General features: G+C 33.5%; 1 protein-coding gene across 1 annotated transcript; it reads left to right on the top strand.

Moving 5' to 3' along the window:
• The first annotated feature begins 10198 nt into the window (after positions 1-10198).
• LOC134275824 (IgGFc-binding protein-like) lies at positions 10199-21754 on the top strand. The gene is made up of 6 exons (XM_062758117.1): positions 10199-10249; positions 13954-14031; positions 18640-18669; positions 18786-18969; positions 19947-20060; positions 20139-21754. The coding sequence occupies exons 2-6, from the start codon at positions 13969-13971 to the stop codon at positions 21413-21415; spliced, it is 1668 nt and encodes a 555-aa protein (XP_062614101.1). The 5' UTR covers positions 10199-10249; positions 13954-13968; the 3' UTR covers positions 21416-21754.
• The last annotated feature ends 4096 nt before the right edge of the window (positions 21755-25850 follow it).

Here is a 25850-nt window from a genome sequence, read left to right as displayed (position 1 = left end):
TTTAAAATCAACTTTAAAACAGTGATACATTTGTAAAATCAATATAGTTTCCCCATCCCTTTGAATGTAAATTTTAGCACCGGTCCCGCCCTGTATCTGCAATTTAGTAGGAGGTGAGTATTCTAAATTTATATGGGTATATATTGATTAACGTCCCTCTGGAGCATTTTTCACTCGTATGGAGACGCCACCACTTGCCGGTGGAGAGCTGCAATTTTTGTCCTATACTCAGCACTCAGCACTCTTGGCCATTGAGCAGGGAGGGATTTATTTCGTGCCAGCACTTACTGCGACACGAGACCTCGGATAATTTATACGGTCTCATCTGAAGGACCGGTATCAACGTTCCGTATTGGGGTTCGAACCCGTGACGTAAGGATCAACTCTTTACTTCGCAAATTAACTTTAGAGCAGACACCCTAACCACTGCGCCATGCAGGCGTCAATATTCTAATTGAACAGTGAAATGAACTGTCTTATGGCTTCAGTATATTCACTGACGTCTCCAGTCACATCAGACTCGCACATGAATTCTGCTCTTTGATACCGATACTCGGCGAATCATTGAACAGGTTCAGATAAGGATTATTGCTGTAAGTCTAACACTAAAAATCTGTAGTTATGTAAAATATGGAGATAAATATTAAATGCGGTAAACTCCAAAATCTACTGAACAGGCAGAGATGATAATCTAAATAATTTCATTAATTAAAATAGTAATAAACTTAGTAAACACGCTGAATACAAAAATCACAGCCGAATTGTTGGAAAATGAAATGTGCTAACTTCAGTACGAATATGTCTTCAGTCTGAAATATATCGTGTGAAAAGAAGAAAAAACGGTTTGAAAAACATAGATATTGAGCGAATTTTAAAAATGCCCCCCCCCCCCCCTTCTAGAAAGCGATACGAATCAGTTGGTCAAAACTTTATAAGAAGTCTGCAAATTTATGTAATGTTTTTTTTTTTAAATCTTAATCTACAGGATACATTATCTGTGTCTGAAAAAGGATGAATAAATTAAAAAATAATTGTAAGTTTATAATTGTTGTTTTAGTGAAACCTGGAAGGTGAATTTCGCATGATATCAGTTGAGTGTGAAAGGTGTGATAAACATACGGCGCCCCTGGCCCACCGGCAGAGACCCAATATATTTTTTGAACAGGTGTGAACTCGGAACTGACCATAAGATTGTTTCAAATCACAATCTTTCCGCGTAAACAGACTTTCAAGGTCACCTAGCGTTATAGTATTTTGATTGGCAGGTGATGCACGAGAATTTTGTGCGTACAGCATATACAGAGAACGAATTAATTGTATTACATGGGTTGAATATGAACAAAAGTTGTGGCAATTGTTAGAATTATAGAATGATTAATTGTGACCTCCTTAGCTTAAATAAAACGAAGAATTAAAAAAAATTACAGACTATATGTTAAAAGGGGGTTGTATGAGTCTCTCTCTCTCTCTCTCTCTCTCTCTGGTGTTGCTCTTTATACACTTTACAAGAAAAGAAAAACTTACTGAAATAACTACTTACACTGAAAGGATTTTAAAAACACAACGTAGTGAATACTTCTGTATGAAAATAATGTTTGCTGTTACGAGAAATACGCTTTGAAGTTATTGCATTAATTTCGTGTTCCTGCTGACGATTTTCGCATCCACATTCAGAATAATTCAAGATGAACAAAATGAATGTATTTTAATAAGGAATATACATGATAATGCTTGGATCGTACAATAGTACTGTACATGTTAAAACCATGAACATAAATACAGCTGGGATTAAATTTTATACTGTACTATACAGTGTATGAGACACGAATCAGCCCAACACCATTTCGTCTTCCTTTGTAACATGAAAACATGAGATTAAATTATTCATTTGAAATAAAATTCATAATTTTGATTTTGTAATAATTTTATTAACATAAATTTCTAGACACACAGTTAATTCAAATGAAAATCATTCAATTTTTTTTACCGATATCTAATCTCAATATCATGCGTGCCATTCGAAGTCCAATATCTGGTAGAATAAAAACGATTATTATATATACATAAACCAAAGTTATAAATTATCATCAAAATTTATTATCAAAGAATGACTGCACTTAAGCTATGAGAGTTGGAACCTTTTAGGCCACCCATTTTAATCTTAACAATACAATATATCGATCGCTAAATTTATCTATGATTAATGTGCGAGCAAATGCTTTTGATACTTATTTCTAGAATTTTTTGTCATACTTATTTCTATAATTACAGAAAATGTAATTGAAAAGAACATGTAAAAGCCTTAAATTCCGGAAATTTGAACGGGACCACTTTCGAATCTAAGGTATCAGCAAATAGGCGGAGTCATTTAAACCGCATGGTTGTGGTATGTAAACATTAGCACATATGATTTTTTCACACTACGAATTTAAATGGAGAAGAGAGAGAGGGAGATCTTGTTGATTTTATGGTGCACAATTATTAAATGATTCTAATGTTAAGGGATGGGATACATGTACATGTCTCACTCTGCAGACCATAATACAGAGGCGACATAAGCCTATACATATACTTACTACTGACACTGTAAATACCAGAATTTTTTCAAAACACCCCTATATTGTAAAGCATAAAGTTAAATAAGAGACATATTAATCTTCAAACCTTATTAAAATTTGCGCAGAAATATCCCATACTTTGAAGTTGGAAGTACGATAGATACTGTCACAACATACTTAAAAACACAACGAAATGTTCAATGAAAGCGTTAGCGTATCGAACAGCAGAATGTCACGTGATTAGGTGATTATAATATCAATTGTTGATGCACGGTGACCGGTTAATTTAGTAGCTATCTCGACCCAAGTTTAGAGACATTTTTTTTTAAATTAGATATGAGCCGCAACTTGGCCAACATTGTCCTTTGGATATGTATCAGTTTAAGTTAAAATACATAATCTATGCGAATAAGAAAAATGGCCAAGTTGCGGCTCGATGTAAACAAAGTCGTTGAAAACTGGTATGCAAATGAATAACAAAAGAAATGAGACAAAACTATTAGACCCCCGTCTCAAAAGTTTGTCTCGCTCGGCATTGTTTAATACTTTCATGTTATATAATATACCAAAACCTGCTCTTAAGATATTATTTAATACCTATAAAACATAAATTGAATGAATTTTGGAATTTTATTTTGCGCAAAACATCGGGATCCAACTCTCATAGCTTAAGTGCACTCATTCTTTGTATCAGAAACAAACGATTTTGTAATACTATTTATACGGTGCAGCTTGGAGGGGAATTTTCTGGGCATGCAACGGAACGAAATTTACTGGACACGGTGCGACACGGAGGACATTAGCCGAGATTTTTCTAGACACGGTGCGGCACGGTGTGCCTACCTGTATATTTCAAATCCACACACACCGTGCTACACCGTGTACATGGTGTAACACAGAGCGTTACACACGGTGTTTTTTCCACCGAGCGTTGCGGAAAACTCGTGGCCTGTACTGTAGCATAGGGAGAAATTATTTCTTTATTAATTTTTTTACCGTTTTAGAACGTCGCATACCTTTCCAGAGGGATATTACTCTGTAGATAGAATTTGATTATTGTTATTGCGGAGTAAAGCTAAAGGGAATATTACTCTGTAGATGTGTTTGTTGACGTCTAAAGGAATATTACTCCGTAGATGTGTTTGCAGACGTCCAGAGGAATATTACTCCGTATATGAAAGCAGAAGGCCAGAGGAATATTACTCCGTAGATGTTAGCTACGGAAGCCCATTGAGGCCAGTTCAGAAAGAGAAATATATTTTATTGCGTTTAAACGCAAAACATTGCGTTTAATCGCAATAATTATTGCTTTCTACGCAAAACATTGCGATTAATCGCAATAATCATTGCGTTTAAACACAAAGTACTTTGCGTTTCATCGCAATCTTTTGCGTTTAAACGCAATACTTCTGCGATTAAACGCAATACTTATTGCGTTTAAACGCAATAATATTTTTGCGATTAATCGCAATAATATTTGCGTTTAAACGCTATAAGCTATAATTTTTTGCGTTTAATCGCAATATTTTTGTGCGTTTAATCGCAATAATTTTGCGATTAAACGCATTTTTTTTGCGTTTAATCGCAATATTTTTTTTGTGTTAAATCGCAATAATATTGCGTTTAATCGCAATATTTTTTGCGTTTAATCGCAATAAGTTTTTGTATTTTTGTAAATGCAAAGATAATAATAAATACTATGGTCCGATTCTTCAAAGAAGAGCCGTTTGGTATTGTGTCTTTTTGAAAATGTTGCTGTTTGTGAGATTTTAAGAATGGCATCCTAACAACCAAATTTCTTAAAGTTATTAGAGCTCAACACTTTTACTGCAGCCATTGTAAAAGTTTTTATGAAAAATATGTAAAACTGGTTAAAATGCATCATTCTGATGCTGAATGTTCCTTTATACTTCGAACTTCTGAGACACTTTTGAATTGTGACTATCAGGGAAATTAATTAACATTAGAAGTTTAATAAAACAAATGCCTGAACAAAGGATGTGGATATAAAGAACAGTATTGAATATCAAAGTCCATAAAACAATACAAAATAAGAGCAGAGCAAACACGGACCTCCGAAACATCAGAGGTGGGATCAGGTGCCATGGAGGAGTGAGCATTCCCTGCTGACCGGTCACACCCGCCGTGTGCTCGTTGTCATGATCGGGGAATAATAGAAAACCCCGTCGTCAATTCAGTATATAAATAATAAACTAACAATAAGTATGAAAAAGTCAGTCAGCATTTATTGTCCTTGTCAGCATTTTTTTAAAGATTGAATAAATTGATTAAATAAAGAAAACATACATTTTTTCAAATTCTTTTACTTTACAATATTTATCAGTACATCTATTGAAAAGCATCCCCAAACGATATTGTTCTATCAGGTATTATTTCAAACAAAAAACAGTTTTTGCAAAAACCTTTGACATCATAGGATGGTGGAATTACCTTAAAAGAACACAGAGCACTGTGGCGACGCACTTTGAAACATTTTTTCAAAGTGCGTTAAATTTTGGACACACTCAACGCACTTTTAATTTTTTTTTTCAAAGTGCGTTAAGAGTGTAAATAAACATTTTGTATCATGGGGACATTTAACGCACTTTAAAAAATATGTATAAAACAAAAAAATTCTAGATTTAGATTTTAGTAAACTGGAGAAACAATTTGTAATTACATGTATTATATCTTTTGGAAAACTTTTTTTAATTTACTTGCACTCATTTTACCTCATTGAAAACAAGGAGAAGACTAGTAGAAGGTCTCTCAGCCCAACTCTTCTTTTCCTATACATACAATCATGTAGTTCATAAAGCGGTCGGTAGCAAATTAAAAGTGGACACCCCCTCCCTAGATAAACCCTAATTTTCAATGCCTATTTTTGTCCCCCGCTTTCGCGAAAGCGAGGGGACATTAAATCTCATTCGTCTGTCTGTCTGTCCGTCTGTCCGTCAGTCTGTCCGTCAGTCTGTCCGTCACAAAAACTTTAACCTTGCCCATAACTTTTGATTTAGTGGAGCTATGAGTTTCATATTTCACATGTGTATTCTTTTTGACAAGACCTTTCTTTGGGTACCACCACATTTGACCTTTTGACCTTGACCTTGGAGTTTGACCCACTTTTATACAAAAAATCCAAACTTTTACTTTGGCCATAACTTTTTAATAGTAGGTACTAGGACTTTCATATATCACATATGTATTGTTTGTGGCAAAACCTTTCATTGGATAACAACAACCTTGACATTTTGACCTTGATTTTGGAGATTTACGTACTTATGAAAAAACTTTAACCTTGACCATAACTTTTGAACGGTGAGGACGAAGGCTTTCGTACTTCACATATGTAATCCTTGTGAGAAGACATTTCATTGGATACCAATAACTTTTGCCCTTTGACCTTGACCTTGGAGTTTTAATTACATTTTAAAAACTTTAACCTTGGTTACAACTTTTAAACAGTAGATACTAGGACTTTTATATTTCACATATGTATTCCTTGTGGCAAGACATTTCATTGGATACCAACAACCTTGACCTTTTGACCTTGACCTTGGAGATTTATTTACTTATGAAAAAACTTTAACCTTGACCATAACTTTTGAACGGTGAGGACTAGGGCTTTTGTACTTCACATATGTGATCCTTTTGAGAAGACCTTTCATTGGATACCAATAACTTTTACCCTTTGATCTTGACATTGGAGTTTTAACTACTTTTTAAAAATAATTTAACTTTGGTCACAACTTTTGAACGGTAGACACTAGGACTTTTATATTTTACATATGTATTCTTTGTGGCAAGTCCTTTCATTGGATATCAACAACTTTAACCTTTTGACCTTGACCTTAAAGATTTATGTTCTTATGAAAAAACTTTAACCTTGACCATAAATTTTGAACAGTAAGGGCTAGGGCTTTCATACTTCACATATGTAATCCTTGTGAGAAAACTTTTCATTGGATATCAACAACTTTGACCCTTTGATCTTGACCTACTTTTAAAAAACTTTTTACTTTGGCCATAACTTTTTAACGGTCAGGATTAGGGTTTTGATCCTTCAAAAAAATCAACTTCAGTGTAACTTTCTAAATAAATGAAATATGATAGGATGTTGTATTACACACAATATGTCATAAAAATAACATCTCACCCACAAAGACACCGAAAGCGGGGGACCACAATTCTTTGAATTTGCTTGTATGTATATCTTTGCAAAACATTTGTGTGCCTAAGCCCCCCCCCCCCCTTCCTCCCCCCGGTACCGATATCTATGCTACACCCAAATGTATATATTTATTTAACTATTATGACGTTGAAAACTTTCAATTCATTTTAGTTTACATATCATGCATGTAAACTAGTAAAAAATGAACAGTAAAACATTTAAGAGAGAGAGAGAATTTTCAAAGTATGGAAAAATCAAAATCGCTCACATCCTTAAATGACCTGATCACCGAAAAGTTATCAAACAGGTTCAATTAGTTATTTATCATACATAGGACTTGTAAGAATATAGACCAAGCCATACACGTTTTTTCAAAGTGTTAATATGGTCGATAATAACGCACTTTGAAAAGGAAATTTTATTTTTTCAAAGTGCGTTTTGATTTGGTCCCAAATTTAACGCACTTTGAAAAAAATTTCAAAATGCGTTGAAACAGAGCACACCAAGATTTTTAAAAAGGAAACCCTGTGCAAATTCAATAGCTTTACGATTGTTATTAATTGTGTCTGGCCGATATTATAGAACATCATATTAAATTTTGAATTTGACTGCATTTTATTGTAAATTGAAAGTACTCTTCATACTAGGCATATTAATTGTTAAACCTATAAATCACAGGATGTGCCTTCTTCCCAAAATCTCAGTGGAAAACCAAGGTTCTGCTTCCTCAATACAAATATCTAAATTGTCAGGAAATTGATACAGTTATCATTTAAATCAGAGTTTAAAAATGTTCAATCTGTTACAAATAGTAATTCAGAGAATCTGCATCCGCCCTAAAGGAATAAAGAAGAGCATGTGCGAATCAAGGGAGGAGTCAAGGGGGAATCACTTAGGTAGGGCGGGCGGGGCCATAAGGAGTTATGGTATAAAGTGTATTTGTACAACCTCAAAAGCTTCTGGAGATTTTGCCAGGAAATGAAAGTTATACACAAAAACAGAGTGTATGATTTATGACCTTGATCTTTTGACCTCAAGATCAATAGGGGTCTTCCATAAGCCAGAGGGAGTTCTGGTATAAAAAGTTATTGCAAACGTGTAATGGCTTCTTGAGATATCGTGCAGAAACGAAAGTGTTAAATCAGACAGAATATTTAAATTATTAGCCTTCTTTCCTTGGCCATGTGTAGTTGTTGTGTACATTTTCACCGCAGAAGCTGAAGGGTTTCTCTAGACATCGCGAGGAAACGAAAGTATTACAAAAAAGACAGATCTGCAGACAGACGGACAGACAGACAGACAGATATTAATATTCCCCACATTCAGCGAATGACAAAAAGTAAATTTTTAAATTAACTGAAAAAAAAAATTATGTGAATAAGAGAATTTTCATTAATTGAACTTCACACAATGATATTAAATTAGTTTGTATGAAAATTCAATTGTTTCAGTCTATACTTTAAATGTAATTATCTTTTTGATGAAGAAAGAGATACTTTTAAAAGTAATTCATGCCAATTTGCCATATCTATCGGAGAAAAAAAAACAAGTCTGGTAATAAAGAAAACGTACTCATATTGATTAAATAAAACCTTAACATGATGGATTTATTTATATCAGGAATGATTGATTAAAGAAGTAGTATTAAAAGTCAAGTTAAAGTAATGAATTCTACATCTTTATGTCGTATTAATCAATCATAGCATGAAAACCTCTTTTTTTCCCATATTCTTTTGCAGTGATGTGAGGGTCATATTCTTAGGCTAGTGAGTACTTTGGGTGTTTTATATTAAAATAAGACAGACTATTTGTTGCCCGAGTAGCTGCACAACTGTAGCTCCCTGCTTGCGAAAATTCGGACAGATAAAGCAGAGAGCTACAGGTCCAAGCGTTGTAAAAACCTTTGATATACTTCGACGACTTTTTGACGATACTTTAGGTAATTTATTTCGTGTAGTTTAAGCTTTATCTGGCTTTTAGAATGGTATCCTATAATAATTCATATATCTAAAACTAATATTTGATACTGTGTTTACCTTTTAATGGTCCGAAACAGTCGTGTATGTAGTTTTGTAATGTCGGTTTCAAAGAGCTCCATTTAGATGTCCGTAACTACAAAGAGGCATTTGTTAGCGTTGAGAGGTAAGTAAATAATAAAAAAATAAAGTTGAATATATGATTAATTATTAAATACTATTTAAAATTATTTTCAAAGCCGGGGAAAACATAAAATACAGGGAAGCATAAAATACACCAAAAAATACTCATAGTGAGCAACAAAAAATTATCGGCGTAAGTTGAAGGTTTTTACAACGTTTGGATCTGTAGCCCGAAGGGCTTTATGGAAGATTTGATCATGTGTCAACCCGTTTTACATCCCAATAACACTCAAAAATGATACCTTATTATTTATGTTAACATTCGGACTTATTCATACTTTAAATTTGCCTGATTGTGACTTTTAACGTGTGAAATTATTTATTTTTAAAACCTTTTATACTCTTTTCCCGATCAGGTTCATTCTGTAAAACTAAAAAACATTTATGTGAGCAAGCTCAAAAAGCCATGTATGGAATTATACGAAAAAATAGACAATTTAATTTACCAGTAGATTGCCAGCTTGATTTGTTCGATAAAGTTGTCACTCCAGTACTTCTGTATGGATGAAATATTGAAATAATTGAACGTGTTCATCTTAAATTTTTGAAATATATTTTTAATCTAAAAAGCAGTATTCCCAGTTATATGGTTTATGGCGAAACGGGTCGCTTCCCTTTGTATATAACAGTGTTTTCAAGAATGGTATCCTATTGGGCAATTGGTAAGCCCTGAAAACAAGATTGTTTCTGTGACATATAGACATTTATTTGAACAGTTTTGTTCAAGAAGTCATAAGAACCCTTGGATTTTATGTATTAAGAATATACTTGATTGTTGTGGCTTCTCAAATGTATGGAATGAACAGACCTTTTTAAATATTAAATGGCTAAAAGTTATAGTTGAACAACGTATTTAAGAGCAGTACATACAGATGTGGCGAAGTAATCTTTAGCAGTGCCACCCTTAAAGTACAATATTTAATATGAAAGAGGGTTGAATGTATTCAAGATTTAATTATTGTGTGTGTGCGGTTTTAATTGAATAAGCCCTGAAACAAGAATATATGTGAATGAGGTTTTTTCTGTATTTGGATTGTTCTCCAATTACGGTAGAATTTCATTCGTTACGTTCCAAAACACTTATATAACAATTTACTCGGTGGAAACAATAATTAAACATCTCTATACATGGAAAACAAGAAAAAATGTCCGTATTTGTGAAGTGTTTGAAACAACTCAAATATGTCAAAATAAATTCGTCAGAATCACATGAAATGTTTTATTAAGGATTTTTCTTCCCTGTTTCACCAGTCACTGTGGTCTGATTCTATATGTAAGATTGAAAAGGAAGCGCTTTTTAGTCGCTGATTAGTGGCACGAAAAATCAAAGATTCCTAAAGAAATTTCAATTTACCCTGAAGGTATTGTATCTTGTTTATTTTTTTTTTGATTATTTTCTTTTTAGAAGACATATCTTGACTTGTATTTGTCATTTTATTATTTGCCATTTGGCATCTGTTCCTAACGCTGATGTTTTAGATGCTACTCTAGTTCAGTATTGTTTCCATTGACTTTGAGCTTGAATACTGTTCGTTATTTCCATTTAGTTCATGCTAAGAAAAAGGATGTAGATTATGAAAACAAAATTCTCAAGAATTTCATGTATTTTTTTTACACTTCCCAAAACAGTTTAAGTAAAAGAAGTCATTCTTGTTGTGTGTTGAATGCAGATAAAAGGGTTATTAGAAAGATTCGCGGACGATTTCAAGCGCGCTATTTCCATGGAACCGGTTGAATTCTCCAGGTAAAATTATTATACTTATTTTTCCAATACATGTACAAAGATTTGGTGTTTTCCGGTGATCCTTATAATTAAAAATATATAGTCGTATTATCATGATAAAACATGAATCGCGGGGCATGCGATTTTTTCTACACGTTTACCATGTTAACATAAAATATACTTTTAAATAAAATCAAAAACTGTTTAATTGCAGCGCAAAAATATTTATGATGATTTATCTGTCGCTATAGTATTCATTAAACGCCACTTTGCGAAATTTTGAATTAAGTAGGAGCGGAGTAGTATAGGGTCTTTTTATGCCATTTATACGTGTACATTTATATAATCAACGCGTAAAAACAAAGCCTAGATTGTGAACGTCATTGGAACGGTATGGAGCACCGATGCTTTTAGATTCTGCTGGAAATTACCTACACGCATAAGAAACAAAAGTATTCAAATGGTTACCGTAGTATTTTAATAAGGATGGGAGGATCAACATTTTTAATGATCAACTGCTGCGATACCTCAGTACTTCCTTATGCTCCTATAGATTAGAATTGTTTCCTTAAATGATCGCTTAAGTGCGTAGACATTTATTTTAAGATCTCACTAACATCTTCAATTACACAAAAGACATTCTAAAAGAAAACAAAACATATCTTGATATTTATCTAGTTATTCAATTTTTAAGTAAAAAATGACAAAAAAAGTCTAAAGAAATGAAAGAATTTAAGGACTAATTCTCTCTTCTTCCCTACATAGCCAAACGCGTGGCGCAGTGGTTAGAGCGTTTGCTCTAGTAACGTTAATGGCAAAAGAAATTTTGTTTTCAAGCATTTCTGTGACTTAAACTTATAATAGAAATGTGACCCAAACTTCTTTCTGTCTTGAAAAGCTTGCAGTGTTGGAGACTATAATTCCCTGGGTGAAATCTTTCACTTCATGGGACAAAAGCATTAAAAAAATTTTAGGGTCGGCACTATATATGTGCATGTACAGTGAATATATATTATCAGGAATTTTATGTATTTCCTGAATTTTAGGAAATATGTGAAAATTTGTTAAGGAAATATTTGTATCTACTGTGTTCAGTTAATATTTAAAACGTGTGGGATAATGTAAAATATTAATGATAATGAATCCTAAAATATTGAACAAATATGAATTGGTTTCAACGGCATAATTGAGATAAACAGAAACTATTTTGAAACACTTATCAATATTTATTTGAGTTTTTACAGGTCCAAGGGGCATCTATAATTTTATTCTTCTAATGCTAGGCAAGCCCACCGCAGCTGTTTTTTTTAGTGACGGTATAAATGTAGACAATTTAACAAACAATAATGGGATCAGATTCACAAGCTTTGATTGTTAAATACGTAAAATATTAAGAATTCTGAAATATTGGAATGCCATTATTAGGAATCCAGAATGCTAAACTTGATTTCATTCTCAGTAAATCATAGCTAACACCAGTCACAGTAGCCTAGTAGCATAACGTTCGATACGTGATCGGGAGGTCCGGGTTGGATTCTTGTTTGCGGCGCCGCGTAATTCTAAAGACTTAAACATAAGTAGTGACAGTTCCTTTGCCAAGCGCTCAGCACTAGAAATGAAAGTCACGGGTCTTTCAGATATGACCTTAAAACGACTACTAGGTCCCGTGTCACGGTGGGCGTTGAGACGATAAAGAACCTGATTAATGGCCCTGACTGCAGAGTATAGGCCTAAATTTGAAGCCCTTCACCGGCATACGGAGATGTCTCCATATGAGTAAATGTTCTCGAGAGGGACGTTAAACAATATACAATCAATCAATCATAGCTTACAGCAAACACAAGAATATGTTTGGCAAGAAAAAGGTCTCACATTAAATGAACATCATATTATGTATTTGCAACCCCCTGATTAGTGTACTTAAGTGTCAAAACACTCTACAACTACATGTACTTGCATAACTTCATACAAAATAATGTAAGTGTGGTTTGGAGAGTCGGGTCCTGTTAAATCTTGTTGATTGATGTCTTTAATTGTCACATTTAGGAACTTTGCATATCAACAATACTTATTCACTGTAGCTCAGTTGGTATATCGCTCGCTTCTTGATTCGTGAGCTCGAATCCAAACAGTTCCTTCACCATGCTCTCGGCACTTTGAAGTGAAAGATGTTGGTGGTTCGGAAATAGTTCAAGGTCGATTTCACACGGGTTAAAATAATCATAAAAAAGAAAGTGCAGTTTCCAAATTCCATTCAACACAAGCGCTTTCTGGAAGTGAACTGACCCAAACCAGGTTATATCCGATAATTTGGCCAAGAATTAGAGTCATTCCTTATAAATTAATTTTAAAATTATTAATTCTTAAATAATTAAATAACTGTGGATATAAAATTGTGTTGCTATTTATAAGGTCAAATTTACCGCGCAAAAATACAACCGTAGTAACGGAAGTGATGGGAGGTAATAACTGATCTAGCAGTCATGATGTTTGTTTACATGAGGTAAGATAGAACACAGACTACGAATTATTTTTTACTTTACATTCCTTTATAATATAAAAAAATAATTTAAAAAATTACACCGACTCAACTTACCTGAAACTTGGCAGAGAGTGAGACCAATTCTTGTCGAAAAATGTATCAAACTCTCAGAAACATTCATAGTCTGCAAGTCCTTTTTATGGCATCGCAAATAGCCCTTGTCCTGCTTTTTTCACTTTCTCTTCTGGGAAAGGGTAAATATGGGCCTCTTTACATCCTACCTACTACGCGCTTAAAAGCAAAATTTCCCATTATTATCAATTTTATAATTTTTTCAGACCCTCTCCCTTCCATTTATGCCCAAAAATAACCCCATTCCACTCCATAAACACCACAAAGAATTTTTAAGAAAAATCCTCTATTTTTAAACAGGAACTATTTGCGTGGTCAATGAAATTAAAGGTAAAATTAGTAGTCTGTAACCTAAGATCGAGACATTTATTTAATCTGGAATTTTCCATGGATCCCGGCCGATAAATGGAAATGAGGGGTTTGCTGGGATAAAGGTGATTCAGCTGGTTGTCAAGGGTGTGTGTCCCCATACCAAACCAGATTATACAGAATATTTTGCGTTCCTTTTTGGAACTCAACCAATTAGAGGTTGGAATACACACAAAATTAAATTATTGGACAATAAATGAATTGAATATGCACTCCTCCGTGGCACCTTATCCCATCTCTGACGTTTTGGAGGTCCGTGTTTGCTCTGCTCTTATTTTGTATTGTTTATGGACTTTGATAGTGAATACTGTTCGTTATCTTCATATCCTTCATATTTATATATTTTTAACATTTTACAGAGGAATAGACCAAAAATGAATTTGCATAGACTGAATAAACAGGAGCTCAAAAGAAAGAAAGATAATTTCCTGAACTATGTAAGGAAATATTTTATCTTTTTTCTCATAAAATAAAAATAATCAAATTTAGTCAGTAACACTTTATCATTCAAATACTTTCAGTGTTTTTAGTTTGCTAGTTTAAACAAATCATCCCATGCTTCATCAAACGCTCTTTTGTTTTTGCAAGATTCATGTATGCATTAAAGAGTATTCAAAATGTTTGATAATTTAGATTTCCTTATTTTTTTTTTTGTAAATGTGACAGTTATGCTTTCATGATTATTTGATTTCATTTTAAATCAATATCAATTAAAATGATTCTATGCTAACTTTTTGGTGCTTTCTTCATTATCACGTCTTAATCAATTTTAACTTTCCTTTTCCCGAAATCTACGACTCCATTAGAATCAGGTTGAAAAAAGAGAATTTTTATTGAAATAATTTTAAAAGTAATCCCGATCCGTATATATTCAAATTAATATAATTTTAAAGAAAGAAGCATAAAACACATAAATGAACGTTTTCTGAAAAACTTTATATAGGCAATTTGGATGAAACATTTTCTTTATCTGATATAAAAAAAACCCCTCATGACTGGTTTTCTTACATTTTCATTGGAATTGACAGTCAGGAATATAAACATTCCTCTTGTTTACCTACAAACTAGGCACCAAAACACAGTGTGAACTAAAATCATAGTCACCGGAAACAAATTGAAAGCGGGGGGTGTAATTAAAAGTGGGGGGGGGGCTAAAGCAAAAAAAACGGTAAACCACAATTCTCAATACCTATACACCTGTATAATGCAAATATAATGTAAGTATAAAAAAATGGAGGGTTAGGCCCCCATAGCCCCCTCCGGTTTCAACGCCTTTGAAAATTATTAAGAATCACCAAAGAAATTTATTTTTCAAATTTAAGAAATAGTGTATACACTTTTCTTTTACTAGATCTTGACCTTAAGACAGAAAATCAAGACGATCTTAAGTCAACATTTCAGTATAATGGAGGTTATAATAGTATTTGTGAAATTCATTCGAGAGTCATAATTTTCCCGACATTTATATTTTATTATTTGTTCTTGAAACAGTTTTGATGGTCATGATACAAGTTTTTATTTCTATATTCATATTTGAAAATTTGTTATTATCTAGATCGGTGCAGGAAGCATAATTGTTAATTGTGTTTTGGCCGTTTAATATTCGTAAAATCAATTATTAATTTCAGATAAGAGGGCTGGTTATCAAGGTATTTTTAGGTCACCTGAGTAAACTCAGGTGACCTATTGCTATCCGTTTTCGTCCGTCGTCGTGCGTCGTCCGTCGTGTGTTAACATTTTAACATTTTCAGCTTCTTCTCTGAAACCACTTAACCATTTTCAACCAAATTTGGTATACAGCATCTATGGGTGAAGAGGAACAAATATTCTGAATGTTATGGTCCCCGCCCCCCTGGGGCCTTAGGGGTTGGGCCAAAACCACTAAAATTAGTGCAATCTTTAAAAATCTTTTTCTTTACTCCTGGACATCAAGCAGTAAAACCGTTTGCATGATTGTAATCAGCATTGAGTCCTCTTCGAAAATTGTGAAATTCATGGCACTGGGGTCAGGGGTTCTAGTGCTAGGTCGGGGCTTAATAAGTAAATGTATATAGTGAAAATGCATAATTTCTTTGAAAATCTTCTTCTCTGATCCTGGGTATTAAGTAAACTAACTAAGTACATAGTTATGATGAGCAAGAATGCCTCTTTCAAAATTGTGAATTTTATGGCCCCAGGGTCAGGGGTTCTGGTGTTATGGCGGGGCTCTAGTGATTATATTGTGAAAATGCCTTAATATTTTGAAAATCTTCTCTGCTCCTGGGTATTAAATAAACTAATTAGGTACATAGTTATGATGAGCAAGAGTGCCTTTTCCTAACTTGTGAATTTCATGGCCCCAGGGTCAAGGGTTCTGGTGATAGGGCGGGGCTCTATTGATTATATAGTGAAAATACATTAATTCATTGAAAATCTTTCCTTTGATTCTTGGTTTTATGCCAATGATCCAAGTATATGTATTTATGATGAAGAAAGGTGCATCTAGCAAAATGGTTATTTTTTTGCCCCCCCCCCCCTGGGTCGGGGGGGGGGGGGTACAAAGTCTGAAAATAGATTAATGCTTTGAAATCTGCTTTTTGGTTTCAATCAACTATTTTATGATAAAATTTGCAAAATTTTTAAATATTTGGCCCCAGGGTCAGTGGTTTCTTTGGGATGAGGTGCACAACTGGTTATAAATTGGAAGTGCATTTTCTCTTTGTTACTCTTATCTACCTCTGGGTATTAAGTAAATAGAGTAAGCATGCTAAGTCTATAATTATGATAAGCAAAAGTGCCTCTTTTAGAATTGTGAACTGCGAATTTCATGGCCTCTAGTTTAAAACACGAACCAAATTTAATTGTTTGAAAGTTGTTGCACAATACTCAGGTGACCTATAAGGCCTGTGGGCCTCTTGTTTTGAATTTTAGCTTGGCAGCAATGCGCGAAGTGTAATCATTCATTTCTGATTAGTTACTGTCAGTTATTTTGAAAAAGTCATACATTACGTTTTACTACAAAACTTAATGGAAAGCATATGAATATAGACTTTTAATGACGGTTAACTTTCATCTAGTATGTCTTAAAGATGAAGTGCATTTCAAATCATTGCGATTATGACGTCAGTTACCAAATAACTTTCCAGCTTATTACTGTGAAGCCATCTAATGATGGCTTAAATTATTCAAAATGTAGTATATTGAAGTAATAAACCTTGCAACAAGAAACCCATTGACCTTATTGGTCACATGAGTATCATGTAACAACTTTCTAACAATGGAATTGCTAGGTGTTTTAAACCAATGGCCATGAAATTCGCAATTTTGAAAGAGGCATCATTGTTTATCATACATGTAACTAAACACTTATCTTTCTTACTTTGGTTACTTTATACCCAGAGGTAGATCAGAGTAACAAAGAGAAAATTCATTACCACCTTATAAGCAGTCGTGCACCCAACCCCACAGCAGGGACAACTGACCCTAAAGGCATATTTTTCAAAATTTTGGAAATTTAATCAAATATTTCATTTCATCATTAATGATTGATTAAAACAAGAGAGCAGAATTCAAAGAATTGATTTATTTTCAGACAATGTAACCCCCCCCCCCCCTACTCAGGGGCCATGAAATTAACCTTTTTGGATGAGTCACCACTAATCATCTTAGATCATTGGCATAATACCAAGAAGCAAAGGAAAAGATTTTCAAAGAATTCATGCATTTTTACTATATAATCAATAGAGCCCCAAACTAAACCAAAATGCCTGACCCAGTGGCCCTGAAAATCACATTTTTTTAAAAGGCAGTCCTCTTCATCATAAATTTGTACATTTACTGATTTATTACTCAGGAACCGATTAAAAGATTTTTAAAGAAACTGTATTTTTACTGCATTATCAATAAAGCCCTACCATAACACTAGAACAACTGACCACGGGTCAGAAAAGTAAGTCGTATTCAACATAACTATGTACTTGGTAAGTTTATTTTATAAACATGAGCAGAGAAGATGATTTTTAAAGAATTAATGTATTGTCACTATATAATCAAAAGAGTCCCACTCTAACCCCAGAACCCCCAACCCAGGGGCCCTGAAATTCACAATTTTGGAAGAGGCATCCCTTTTCAATATAGATATTAACATAGTTCACTAGTTTAATACCCAGGAGCATGGGAGAAGATTTTCAAAGAATTTATGCATTTCACTATATAATATTATATTTTTACTATATGATCTATATAACCCTACCATAGCACAAGAATCCCTGACCCTGGAGACATGAATTTCACAATTTGATAGAAGACTCAATGTTTATTAGATTCCTACCAACAGTTTGACAGTTTGATGTCCAAGATTAAAGAAGACGATTTTTAAAAATTGCATTAATTTTAGTGGGATATGCCCCATCCCACAGGTCCCAAGAGGGCAGTGACCATGAATTCACAATTCATGTTCCCTTCTCCTTTAAATGCTTTATGCCAAAATTGGTTGAAATTGGTTAAGTGGTTGCAGAGAAGAAGCTGAAAATGTGCAAATGTTAACGCACAACGCACGACGATGGGCGAAAACAGATACATGTATCAATAGGTTACATGTACCTGAGTTTACTCAGATGACCTTAAATACACCTTACATTGACTGGATCGTGAATCTTAATGGAAAACAATTTATCTGAATTGTTTTTTTTTACCCCCAAAAGGTCTTATTTAATCAACATTATTATTTATTTCTCGCATGATTCATTATCATGAAGAAGATGGTATCTATTTATGACCTTGATGAGAAGAAGCCTATTTAGATAGAACCGAAATGCTCAAAATTGAATTATTATTAAACCAGATAATTGAGATTAAATATTCATGTTTAGCGTTATTCATTCTTAAAGCTGTGAAAGCCTTCTTCCTTCAATAATTATTATTTCAAATTGTTTCTATTCGTGTACTCTTCATAAATGAGCTTTACATACATGTAACTACTACTGGGGTACTGTATATACTTTGTCATATGATGTATTTCAATTGGATTTTGTATTTAAAGACTCTTTCTTTTCATGTTTTTTAAGGATTTTGAAGATCAGGGGGGATATGAAGAGGTAAAATCCTTTCTTAAAAAACTGATTTATATAAAACGACTTTTTTTATTTTCCATTTTATTAGAAAGAGATTTTTATCCTTACTTTTCATCCATAAGTACCTATTATACTTAAAGCTGAGGATGCAGACTACTGAAACAGGTAATATAGAGCAAATCAGCGACTGCTTAGATGTGAATCATCCCATTGCATCTAAAAGAAGATTGAAAGCCTTCTTGGTGGTTCTCCTTATCATCATTCTTATCTGCGGGCTTACCACGATTGGTGTATTATTTGGTCTTGAAACACGTAAACTGAAAGGTATAAAATATTGCGGTTACGAAATCATTTACTTAAGTGAATGACATAGCAGTACAGAACTAAATTAACCTGGTATGCAAACATCCATTGAATTCAAGTATGCTTTTAATTATAAGCAATGAAACATAATTGGGCTAAATATCGGCTGCGTTTAAAAAAAATATAGGCGTAATTGTTCATGTTTTTTTTTCTTTAGCACATCAAAGCCACTTTGATTAAACTGATATTCCCAATGTTGTGTGGATTCTAATATGATGAAATTTTGCCCCCTTTGAGCTAAAAGTAGATCTCCATATGTTTTTTTTTCTCTGGAACTAGTATTAATAGTATAAAGGATATTCTAAAAACAAGATCACCTAAGTGAATGTTTTGGTCCTTAGACATCCCGTTGAATCATGTTACTTTTGTCAATGAGATTATTTATTTAAAAAGTTCGAATGATTATAAGATAGAGTCATTCCCATTTGCATGTGAAGATTACAAAATTCAATAAGTGCATCAAAGGCATTCTTTGACTTTGATTTTCAAACAACCTTAAAAGATACGTCGCTGCTTGAGAGCCATATTTGTTTGTAGGAATAAGATTTTTGTAAGGACGAACAAGACATTAGAAAACTAAATCTTCGTTCAGACAAATATTTTCTGGATATTGATTTGAAATGGATTTTCCTTCGGACAAATTAGATATTAGTTTAAACGGATTTGATAAGCGTTCGTACGAATTCGCAATTTGTTCAGAACAAATCAGATATTTGTTTTTGAACAATAAAAATGAGAAATTATACATATGTCCCTTGCTTTATTTTTCCTATATGAAATACTATTAGAATACATGTATGAAGATTACTGGTACTCAAAAATGGTTCTTGTAATTGTGTACCTAACTGTTCCTTCTGTCCTTGTAATGTTTTTCTTTTCTATTTGTGAACATTTATATTTTTTAACTCATTTGACACAAAAATACATATTTCTTTAAGAAATAGATATGAAGCAGTTATCCCAACCCTTGATTAAGGATGAATTTATGAACAACCCTTGTAGAAGCAAAAGCAAAAATCCGAAATTAATAGATCAAGGGAAAAAAGAGTGGGGTAAGAAATGTTTTATCGGTGTTTGTTTTTTTATCTTAAAATTTTGAACTTAGTATTCAGAATATATTATTATTGCAGGAAGCAGAGGGCGAAGTTTTTTGGTCAGTTTTCTACAAAACCACAACAAGGCAAACGAAACTAACCGTACTATCATCGTATCATCAGAGACCGACTTCGATTTAATAGTTTCACTGCCAGAGAATCAAAGGTCTAATTTGATCTCAATATCTACTCTTAGAAGTAGAAATGTCACCCTGAAGAAGCTAGATGTACACCATTCCCTGGTTCCATCTTACAATACCACTGAATCTAAAGCTATTATTATCAACACCTCCGTGAGGACATCTGTGTTGTCCGTGACCAAACATGATGTATCCTCAGATACCACAACAGTTTTCCCCATCGACAAGCTTTCAACAGACTACATAATATCAACAGCAACACCTACAGATAAATTCTTTGGGAGTGGAAGTCATTTTACTATTGCCGCAATGAAAGACAATACGATCGTAAGCATAGTGTTTAAAGCTGATCATGACATAGATATAGTGCTACAAGGGAAATCTTATGGGAGCGGGGATACATTTAACGTCATATTGAACAAGTATCAAACATTTCAAATCGGACTTAAAGCAGACATGACTGGTACAATGATTCGTTCTTCAAATCCTGTCGCGGTCTTTGCGGGGAATAGGTGTTTAGCTGTTGGGTATCTTGGGTACTGCAGCATGCTTATGGAAATGGTTCCCCCAGCTGATAAACTCGATTATGTTTTTATTGTACCACCAAACATTCATAGGTATCAATCGCAGGTACGCATTTTATCAGCTGTCAAAACCAAAATAAAATTTACTACAAAAGACATGAAAACGACAGGACTCCTTCTGAAAGATAGATTTGCTGATTTCATCATCCGTGAACATGAAGTAGGTGTTGTGTATTCCACCGAACCTATATTGGTTAACAGTATTGCACTCGCTTCAACTAAGACTAATATATACGGCGATCCGTTCATGGTAACCATTCCCGGAATAAATCAGTATCTCAACGAATACATCAATGTTGTTCCTGATGGGTTTACTTTTAATTTCGCTACTTTCATGATAAGAAACGATTCTCTGAGAAGTCTGCAAATTAATGGAACAAACATGAACATTTACAAGTGCCTTTTTCACTCTTCCGTCCTGGTTGGGACAGACCTTTACAGTGTTTGTACTGTAAGTGTTCCATTTGGAGTAATTGATGTTAAAACTTCTGATGGGTCTCGGTTTGGTTTCATTGTTACAGGTCAACGCAAAAATGACGGACATGGTTATGCAGGAAATGCCTTATTAACCGCCAGCTGTGGGACTTAACTATCAAAACAGGGAAATGTAATCGAAAAATATCGAGGAGGATCATCTTTAAAGACTTAAATGAAAAAAGTTCAGTCAGAATTTTTAAAACTTAAAACGTCCTCTCATTTTGTAGCTATATACCTACAAAATGAGAGCACGTTTTAAGTTTTAAGTGTTGACATCCCTGTCACAAATAAGCATTGGTTTTAAGTTTTGTAATACACAGAGGTCAGAGAGAGGTCAGTTATGGGCCAATTTTCTCATTTTTTTGCACATTTTTCTCGATTTTAAAGCTTATTTTGCTTCGGAAAACATAAAGCACAAGCATGCCTACCTCCAAATTTATAAATTTTACACACTAGTGTAGGTAGGCATGCAAGCTTGTGCTCTATGTTTTCCAAAGAGAAAAGTATCTCAAATATTCGACCAGAATTAAGGAAATTCCGGAAAATGTTCTACTTTTTAACCATTTTGTGACCTCCATGTAAGCTTTGAATCCAAATAAGTGTTAGTTGTACAGCAAGCATCATTTCAAGTTCTTTACTACAAAGTATCACAAGTTAACCAGTGTTCTGATTTTACATCAAATAAGGGGCCAGATTTGGCCGTTTCCCTACCTTATCCTTTTAAGACCAGTGCTAGCTACATAGTTTATCTCAAGAATATTTTGCATTTAACACTCTAATTATAAAATTACTACAAGAAGGACATAATTTTTATCAACATTATATTTTTGAGGACCATATTTCCAATACTGACTTTTTAAAATATATTTCTTTCCACGTGGATTAAAATTTAGAAATGTTTTTCTTTATAATGGTAATAGTCTCATTTAAAGAAATAGAAATTTCCGTAAATTTTTCTCTAATTCTTTCTTTTTTTGTTGATAGGATATTAATGGACACTGAAATAGAAAGCATGGCAATAAAACTTTAATAAGAGAATATAGACTCAATTTTATACTATATACATGTATATACGAGGGTTGTCCGGTACAATCGTGGACAAGTTGTCTGGTGTGAAAAATAATCATCACTGCGTTCTGAAATTTTCACTACTCTTTAGTTAGGAATCAATCTTCAATCGGGAAAAGACATACGATCTACTGAAGATTTATCAGTTAGTAACGGATAATAATCTCACCATCTTATAACTAATATAGTAAATATACACTCTTATATCGACTGTCGGCAGTGAAAGCGTTTTTTTTTTTTTTTTTTTTTTTGCTATCACCATAGTAGTTTGCCCGTATGTTTTTACTACCCAGGGACCCGATTAAAAAAGGGCTTCCTAAGAAAAGTCTCAGTTCATTTGTATAATAAAGATCTGGTAATATTTTCATTTTTTTTCTTCTGTATTTATATACAGTCTCCTAATAAAGCGTCATTACAACATCTAAATCGAACTCAACTGCTATTTGGTGCTTCATAACCTCATCAAACGTTGCAATTTTTCGGGTGTTGTGTTAACCACTTTCCCATTTTGAATGCTCGGGAAAGTACCAAAAATTGACCAAATGCACTGAGAATTTTCAAAGGACGACAAAATAGATTTTTGAATTGAATAAAGATAATTGTTATCCCAAGTTCATACATTTGAATCCTTTATTTCGAATTAATACTTGTGTATTCTCTAATAAAACCTAGGTTTTTTGACCGTGCGCCTTAGGACCCTGTGCACATTTAAACATAATAAAACCTTAATTTTTGTCTATAGATTACCAAAAAAAATTATGATGCGCTAAAATAGGATACACATTTATTGAAAATTTCAGCTTAGTGCGTCCATTACTTTTTGAGAAAAAACCTATGTCCACGGTTTTAATGGAAACCCCTCGTACAAAACAATTCATATGTTCTTTACACAGTTGTCATGTATATATCCTGTAATTCTTTATGATTAAATGTGCATTATCAAAATGTTACTCTTTTGAATTACTTTTTGGCTTGTTTTCCCGTAAGTATGAAGGGTTATAAAATGTTACTTGAGCAGTGCAATAAAATTACTTCATCATTCTATGTATGATGTGCTTAAAAAATTACAAGGAACATTAACAAACAGAAAACTTCTGACAATGTTGCTTTATACAGTTCAAACCAGACCCAACCTGAAAAAAAGTTGTCCAAGAGGAGTCCCGGGGACTGTTTTCCGCTATACATAAGACTGCTAGAGCAATTCCAGATTAATCCCAGCCAGAGAAAATGGAGGATAATCTAATAAATGTATTAAAATTTGCATTACGGTTGAATCTGGATTGATGAAATTAGTTAATATGCATGTAAATCAGGCTTTATATAATGTGGATTTCATTATTAGCTCACTTGAGTCGAAGGCTCAAATTTTTGCATAATATTTTCGGAAAATCTTTACTTTACATATATCTTCAATCCTGAAAAATTCTTACTGAAGTTATTTTAACATCAGGCCATTTGGCATTTTTGAGATAATAAAATACAACAGAAGGAAAAGGTGTTAAATTTATTTTCAATGTATAGTTTTTTTCTGCTTAATTGTAGTTCAAATCTTGAAATAAATCAATAGATTAATCTATAAATTATCCGAAATATATTGTACACGTAATATGTAAAGTTTTCATTGATAACAGTTTCACATTTAGGTTTCAAAACAGATTTACCGGACAATCCAAAAAATATTAGTGAAATCATATCTCTGTTATACGCTCCAAAATTCTGATAAATTCTGCACATTTTTGTGTAGCAACCAGCAGAATCTTGGAGGGTAACAAAGGTAAGAGTTTAATCAGATTGAAAAGAAGATAACAATTATACATTAAAAAAATGTGTTCGACTTATTTTGAAATACCGTATATACTCGCCTATAAGTCGGTATTTTGGGAGTTAAATATTGGTCTAAAACTCTATGTCCGACTTATAGGCGAGCCATAAAGAGATATTTTTCTGGAGGCTGAAATTTAGTATATTATTTGCATTTCCGACAATTATCGAAGAAAATGTCTGGGTATAATATATGATAATTTATGTATTCTTAGATTATACATATAAAGTACAAAAATTTACATATTTTAAACATTTATTTGGATTTTTTAGTGAGCATTACCTTTTTTAAAATGATTTAAGATTAAATAATAGTGTCATTTCGAAAAATATTAATTGAAACCAGGTGAAAACGTCTATTGATTTACTTGAAATTGGCATCGGATTTTAGTAAAATATATACCGACTTATAAGCTTATCATTAGCAAATCCCACCAAAATAACGTCAAAAAATACAACCAACTTATAGGCGGAACGACTTATAGGCGAGTATATCGGTAAATGATCATTTTAAGTGTGTTATTTCTACCTTTGTTCATCACTTTTACATACGCACACACAAATGAAAAGCGAAGCCGGGATGCGCTCCTGATTCGCTTTCTGTTCAGTTGTATCCGTCGGTACTGTAACTTGACTGTTCTAGAGAAAAAAACATTAAAGATTCCTTTAAGATTTTCTTCCTACATGTATATATCAGTTTTGTCATGGGTCATGATTTGAACAAATTTAAATCTTCAATACTTGAGGCTCCGTAGGGATCCGGGTTAGAATAGGTCCTCAGTACCCCCTTGCTTATAGCTTGTCGTAAAAGGCAACTAATTGGGGCGGTCCTTCGGACGAGACCGTATAAACCGAGGCCCCGTGTCACAGCAGGTGTGGCACGATAAAGATCCCTCGCTGCTCAAAGGCCGTAAGTGTCGAGCAGAGGCCTAAATTTGCAGCCCTTCACCGGCAACGGTGACGTCTCCATATCAATGAAATATTCTGGAGAGGGACATTAAACAGTATACAATCAATCAATCAATCAATACTTGAGAAAGCCTCTATATCATGACGACTAAACGTTGCGTTCCTGTTCTTCAGAGAAGATTGTTTCCCCTATTTTCTAATGAAAAAAAATTGGTTTGGGGGTTGTGATTTAAACAAACTTTAATCTAATCTACATAGGATATGTAGAATGCTTCCAAATAAACATCACTAATGATGGCTTTGATATTTTTGAGAATTTCTTTTGAAAAGATTTTTATCTAATTGTATATCGAATGTATATGTACAGCGGCATGCTTTCTGGAACATTTATAAACGTTCTCTATATTTTCACTTTATATATGTCTCGTACAGTGTATATATATTGATTACTGCAAGAGCAAAAATGATTATCTATTCCACTACTGCATTGCAATACACAAGGGGCGAAGATTACTGGCGGCAATGTTTTTATGTAGTCTAGGGCTATACAGCAGTTTAAAATAGCAAATAATTTCATTTATGGAATTTTGAAGACCTTATATTTGTGAGAAGTCATATTAAACATTTCTCATATTAATTAGGCCCCGCCTCCTTACTGCAACCTTAACTATGCTGCGATGTTTTCAGATGAGGCGCATTTTTACTTGAACTCATGATGTTAATAAACAGAACATCCACTTTTGGGAAAC

The sequence above is a fragment of the Saccostrea cucullata genome, unplaced genomic scaffold (assembly GCF_032062105.1).
Source record: "Saccostrea cucullata isolate Sc308-1 unplaced genomic scaffold, CSIRO_AGI_Scuc_v1 ctg1310, whole genome shotgun sequence".
Taxonomy (NCBI): Eukaryota; Metazoa; Mollusca; class Bivalvia; order Ostreida; family Ostreidae; genus Saccostrea; species Saccostrea cuccullata.
Note: the sequence above shows the minus strand (reverse complement) of the source record. Positions and strands in the feature narration are given on the sequence as shown.